The sequence below is a fragment of the Peromyscus leucopus genome, chromosome 7 (assembly GCF_004664715.2).
Source record: "Peromyscus leucopus breed LL Stock chromosome 7, UCI_PerLeu_2.1, whole genome shotgun sequence".
Classification (NCBI taxonomy): Eukaryota; Metazoa; Chordata; class Mammalia; order Rodentia; family Cricetidae; genus Peromyscus; species Peromyscus leucopus.
In genome coordinates this window covers 46,779,060-46,785,305 of record NC_051069.1, presented here as the reverse complement: position 1 = coordinate 46,785,305, position 6,246 = coordinate 46,779,060, and the positions used below count along the sequence as shown (strand labels likewise).

At 40.7% G+C, this 6,246-nt stretch overlaps 1 protein-coding gene across 2 annotated transcripts in view; it reads right to left on the bottom strand.

The window, feature by feature from the left end:
• Positions 1-3,580: 3,580 nt before the first annotated feature.
• Positions 3,581-6,246, bottom strand: part of Herpud2 (HERPUD family member 2) — a 41,168-nt gene continuing 38,502 nt past the window's right edge. For both annotated transcript variants that reach the window (XM_028872569.2, XM_037207663.1), the window contains 3 exons: positions 5,651-5,974; positions 4,919-5,033; positions 3,581-4,457 (listed from right to left, as the gene is read on the bottom strand). In XM_028872569.2, coding sequence (XP_028728402.1) covers positions 4,296-4,457; positions 4,919-5,033; positions 5,651-5,974 — 601 coding nt within the window. In that variant the 3' untranslated portion in view covers positions 3,581-4,295. The remainder of the gene's footprint in view (positions 4,458-4,918; positions 5,034-5,650; positions 5,975-6,246) is intronic.

Genomic DNA, 6,246 nt, shown 5'->3' with positions numbered 1-6,246 from the left:
AAGTAGCCCAGCTGCCTAACAGGCCGTGTTCTTCCCTAGTCCCCACGTGTGTGCTGCACACACCAGCTTCCGCTCAGTTCTCCCTTGCTTCCTGGGTCTTTCCTCGTGCCCATTTCCGTACTCTCACACTGGCGGTGCTCTTTATCCAGACTGACGCCGTCTTTAGACTGCAATGCTTAGTTCACATGCACTTGACATAGGTTGGCATTGCTGTTTGGAGCAATCAAACGTCTCCTCTCTGCTTCTATTTGATCTAGTTTCCTATTTCTCACTTTCAGCTGTTCTTTTGGATTATTTTCTATTATTCTTCCATTCTTGTGAACACACTATAGACATTGAAACATGCCACTGTTGTCATTAGTGTATTCTTTCATGTTTGTGTGCAGGTGTATGCACACATGCATGTGGAGACTAGAAGTTAACCTTGAGGATTGTCTACCTTGTTTTTAAGGCAGGGTCTCTCACTCGGGACCTTGGGTTCACTAATTAGTCTTAGCTAGCTATCAAGTGGGCCCCAGGAATCCATTTGTCTCCACCTCCACACCACTAGGATTACAGGAACCTACTACAGGTTTTTTATGTGGGTGCTGGGCATCAACCTCAGGTCCCTTTGTTTGCATAGCAAGTACTTGACTGAGTTATCTTCAATGTATCATTAATTTTTTACTAAATTATTGAAAATATTATTCTCTCACACAATACATTCCAACCAGTTTCCCCTCCCTCCACTTTTCCTAGCCCACCCCTGCATCATTAATTTCTAATGCAAGTTAGCATCTTTAATGGTTTCAAGACAATTCAAGAATTAAGATTAGTACATGGTTCCTGAACTCTTATTTTTGTTCTAATAAGTCTTCTAAAATTTCTACTCAGTATCCCAGTCCTTACACCAGCAAGTGCCAATCACTGTTCCCAGCTCTTGAACACTTACTTGTCTTTCTTTCTTGACAGCCCTGGGAACATGGTAATAGATGATTATACTAGGACTTTTCTTGTTTTCTCCACAGAAGGGTTGGTGTGAGACAAGCTCATCACAATTTTCTCAGAGCTAAGAACCCCCACAGGCCTTGTTTGCGTAACTGGCTAATTGAAAAGAGTGCAAGGTCTGAAGCAGAACAGAATGCTGGGGTATACTACCTTCATGATTTGGGGCAAGTTGTTTAACTAGATGTGTTCTCATGTAGAAAACAGAAATAACAATAAACATTACCTTGAGTTGTTTTAAACATTTTAAAACGAAGGTACACTTAGCACAGAGCAGGTGTGCTGGTTAGTGTCTTGTCGACTTGACAGGAGAAACCTCAACTGAGAAAATGTCTCCATCAGACTACCTTTAGGCAAATCCGTAGATTATTCTCTTGATTAGTGATTTGGAAGCACCCAGCCAAATGTGGGTGGTGCCACCCCTAGGCAGGTGATCCTGTGTGGTATAAAGCAAGCTGAGCAAGCCACAGGGAGCAAGCCAGTAGGCAGGCATCCTCTACAGCCTGTCAGTTCCTGCTTCCAGTTTCCGGCCTTGAGTTCATGCCCTGACTTCCCTTCATGATAGACTAAGTTTATCCTCTCCAAGTTGCTTTTGCTCATGGTGCTCATCACAACAATGAAAACATAACTAGGCAGCAGGAATATGGCATATGTTTGAACACCAGCAATAGTTTTGAAACATTCTAGCTGGTCATTTTTATCATTGTGTAACTGGCCAGGATGGCCCAACAGCAGCTTTTCTGTGTGTCTTCCATGAGAACAACAGTTGGTGAAGACCATCCATATTCAGTTTGCCCACCTGCCTCTTGTGTAGCCTTGGCTTACTCAGACACGAGCTGCTGCACATACTCGGTGAACAGTGTGTGCAGGAAGTGGCATGCTCATTTTGTAAAGTAGGTCAGTAAGAGGAAGAGTCAGAACTCAGCAGTAGGATTGGGAAGTAAGCTTTGACAAGGTAACTTCCAAACTGGTCTCCAAGACTGGGACCTCTGGGACATACCCGTAAGTGTAGAGAAAGGACAGCTGCACCCATGGAGGTTTGCTATAGACAGGTCTTCAGGGGGCTGCAGCCCCGCTGTGCTGGGCAAAGAGTTCTTCCCAAGAGTCCTGGCTAGGAAACAAGCCCAAAAGCCAGGAACAGAACAATGAGTGATGGCTCTGTGCTCTCTTTAAGAGGCCAACTCTTATAGGCTCCACAGAGGCCTTGAAGAAAAGGCTTGCACTACTCCATAACGGATGCATTCAGGAAGCATTGTCATGGAATTCTGTTCTGTATAAATGTTTCTCAATGTCTAAATATTGGCACACCCAAGTATAATGTATGTGTGAGAAATGAGACACAATGAATATGCTTTGTACCCACCACATAGAAGTTGCCACCACCTTGAATCTGCAAGGCTAGCCCTTTCACCTGTGGAGATGAGCTGGCCCTACTGACTTCCCAGACAACTTGCTAGTGAAGAACCCACTTGCCAGAGCCTGGTCCAGTTCTGCAGCTCCAGTGCCAACCGTTCAAGATTCAACAGATGAGAAGCTGCCTCACCATAGTCTACTAAAATGTGAGGTGGAAATCCAGTCTTAACTATGAGACAAAAACAAAAACAAAAACAAAACAACAATTAAAAAAAAAAAAACTGTCACTGAACTACACAACTGTGGCCCCAAAAATGGTTTATCTCCCACTAACTTAAACAATTTCAGTAGTGTTGGTGGAGAGAGCCAGAGAAACTAGTTAGTACACTGAGCTGTGGGTCAAACTATGGAGCAAAGATCTTCACCTCTCCAGCCCTCGGGCCTCTCTTTCCTGTTGCCCACACATAGACCCTTTCACTGGAGAAAGTTAATCCCTCTGTCAAGTGTAGAGAATATAAAGGCCTTGGAAGCACTCTAGAAAACATATCCTAGTTATCACTGGTCATGACTTGGCTTCAGACCAGTCTCTGGGCTTCCACATAGCCTCTTCTGCTATCTAAAAACCATCTTCAAGCACCATATAGGCTTCTCCAAAACACAGCTGACACTTGACTAGTTTTTTGGAGTTTTTTTGTTTGTTTTTGTTTTTTTACCAAGACTTATTGAAAGTAAGGCTGATATGAAGAAATTAACAACATGGAGAAAATTATTAAAAATAGTAACATATTTACCATTCCTAGAACCCACAGTTGTACCTCTCTCAAGGCAAATCTGAGCAGCAGTCTCCTCCTGAGGCTCTGCCTGGCCTGAGACACAAGAAAGAGGCTCATTTCCCCCTGCAGGGTCCTCTGTAACTACAACACCTGACAACAGTAGCCCCAAAATGCTGGACCCTCGACAGATTCCACAGCTCTTTTCTCTAGCTCCCAACAGAAGGAAATAAACTTATCAAGAGTTTCAATAGCTCTCCATTCTTCTGCCACTACCCTGTAGGTCCTCAGGTTCAAACCCAAGGAGCATTTCTGTCAGTGTTAGACTGCCTAGAAACTAAGAAGTGCCCTTTAGAATGGCAGAAGGCCAAACTGACCCGGAAGACATTAACCCTTCCAAACACTTGTAAAATTTAAATATATTTTTGCAGGTCAATTAGTATTGAAGAACTTGAATAAATATCCCATAAGGCTATTTATCATAATTGACTTTTTATTTAAAAAATTACAGGGAGCAATTTCCAGCATATTTTATAAAAGTTCTGCCATATCAAACATTTTATATCACTTAATTCCAATGAAGAGCTGCCTTTTGTTTCTTTTAAGATACTAATTCCAACTGATGCGACATGTGTCCTTAAAATAGAAAGTTTCCATCATTTATTCAAATGTCAAAATTAAGATTTTTGAGAAGTTTATTGCTTTATGGGTGGGCAAGATGCTACTAGCACATTTTAGGTAAATAAACTTCTTTATTAAAAACTATGAGGTCATTTCTGTTTAAAACTTTCAGGATAATTCACAGAAAATAGATATATTTTTCAAAGGATACATTGAAGGGCTGGCCATCTAGCTATGGACATTTAAAGGTGTAGCAGCTCTTTAAAGAAACAACACACAGTGGTTCTGCTTGGCGCACTACACATAATTGAAATGAATAAAACTGGAAGACCAGTACTGTTATGCTATGTTCTGTTAGGATCTTTAAACAAACAAAAAAAATCACACGCTTAGTAGTCCATTTGTGCTTAAAATATTCATATGCGTGAGAAGCTTAAAGAAAAGACCTCTGTACATGATCATCAAAAGAAAGTTATACATTTTTTTTTTTTTTTTGAAATTGCACTGTTATTTAAACCACTTTTCTAAAGTCAAACCCTCCTTTGCAGCTGGCACAGTTTTTCAGGTCTAATTGGCAACTTGGGGAGGCCCCTCTGGTATTAGTGAAGTAAAAAAAGTGGTGATAAAGGACCACGCTGAAGCCATTAAGCCGGGCCTGTGGACTGCACTGGCATCTTCACCTGCATCTTCTCCACTCTCGTCTTCAAGTCCATCATCCATAAGACGCTCCTTTCGAACGACATAAACACAGTCCTGAGTAACCGGTACCACAAACGCCAACTTACAGTAGCACAGGGGAGAGCTAAATATTTTCTATAGCAAGAAAAAATCTAAGTGTGCAGGAAAAAAGTTAGATCTGGGGCAATTAGAAGTCACTGTGAAGTCTAAAATTAATCATTTCTGTAGTGTGTAAACAACTGCCAATATAATGAATTCTTACTCAGGCATAGTATCTCTCAAGACTATTTTTAGAAAGATACTAATCCTTCCCACTTATTCTAACAGAGGATATGACTGACTCAGCATTACATGCTAAATTCCCCAGATGAAACCACCACCAGTTTCTACATCAGCTTTTCTTTGTGTGCCTTGGGTATCTGCAAAGCATCCAAGAGTCTATCGCCATTTCTGTCCCACATAGGACTAAGGACTATCTACATGTAAAATCCACACAAATGCCAATAACCTACCATTTCTTCAAGTTCTAGATTGTTTGCATTCTGCCCTTCGTTGTTAACGTCAACATTGTTAGGAACCTGTTGCTGACCGCCTTCTTGCCTGAAAGGGAACCATCCAGCCTGGTGTCTGTTCAGCAAAATAGAGAAAATAAGCCACAATTACTTGTGTTTTCAATACTATAAAACAGAGTCCCTCAGGGAAAAACTACTGGAGGCATTGTAATAAATGATAAAAACAAGTATCTTACTTCAAGTCAGTGGATTTCAAGTCAGGTAATAACAGCAGAACAAAATTCAATTCAAATCCACAAGCCTATCTTGGATATAACTGGCTCAAAGTGACACATTAAATCACAAAATCTTTTGGAGCTTTTTTCAAAATGAAATATAACTAGATACATTTCTTTGCCACTTGACTTAGTATTAATAAATATAACTTAAAAGTACATCCTTATGATAACATTTATCATATATTTGAGTTCTAAATAACTGAAAGTCTATGAATCATTGAATTAATAATTTACATAAAATACAAGAAACAAATACTCTGCTTTTAAACAATTCTGATAAATATTCTTACACAATACCTCTGCAATTACTTTTGACTAGCATCAACATGCTGGATAGCTGAAGGCCAATATTAAAAACCCTTCATTCTAACTAACTACATTATGCTAGACTCTGTGATAAACTGTTTTAGAAAGCATTAAAAGAAACCACAAACAGTTAATACCCATCACTCACAAATAAACCAGCAGCATGGCTCCCATTACCATGATAAACCGACTAAAAGAGGAGTAGAAGTATACGATGCTGAGCAGCACTGCAGCCCGAGAGAATGTGTACACCCAGTCTAGCCAGTCACGGTTGAAGTCCTCCTCGTTCAGCACTGGTCCCCCCTGCGCGTTCATTTGGACATTCTCATTCATGGGCCCGTTGTCTTGGGCTACTAGGTTGGGAGCTGGTGGAGGCTCTTCTCCAGGAACATGTGCCAAGTTTAGAGGTGGTGATGCAGTAGGCTGGGCTGGGCTGGCACTTGATGTGGCCTGAGCTGTAACTGCAGCTTGACTGAAATATTCACCAAAATATTAAAAGAAAAAAAAAAAAACTTTACCATACTATGCATTTTTAAAATGTCTTAGGTATTGTAAAATTTTTATAACCCTAATCTTGAGTATCACACTCTTGCTCTGTTTCTTAGGAAGCAGTTTCCAGTGGAATAGTGGGGCTAAGATTAGGACATTCTCTTAGCCTGGTCGCCTAAGACTACAGCAGAGAAGAGAAAGAAATAATAATGGCCACGTTCATGTTCTGGTAAATCGGCTTACAAGCTGATGGTA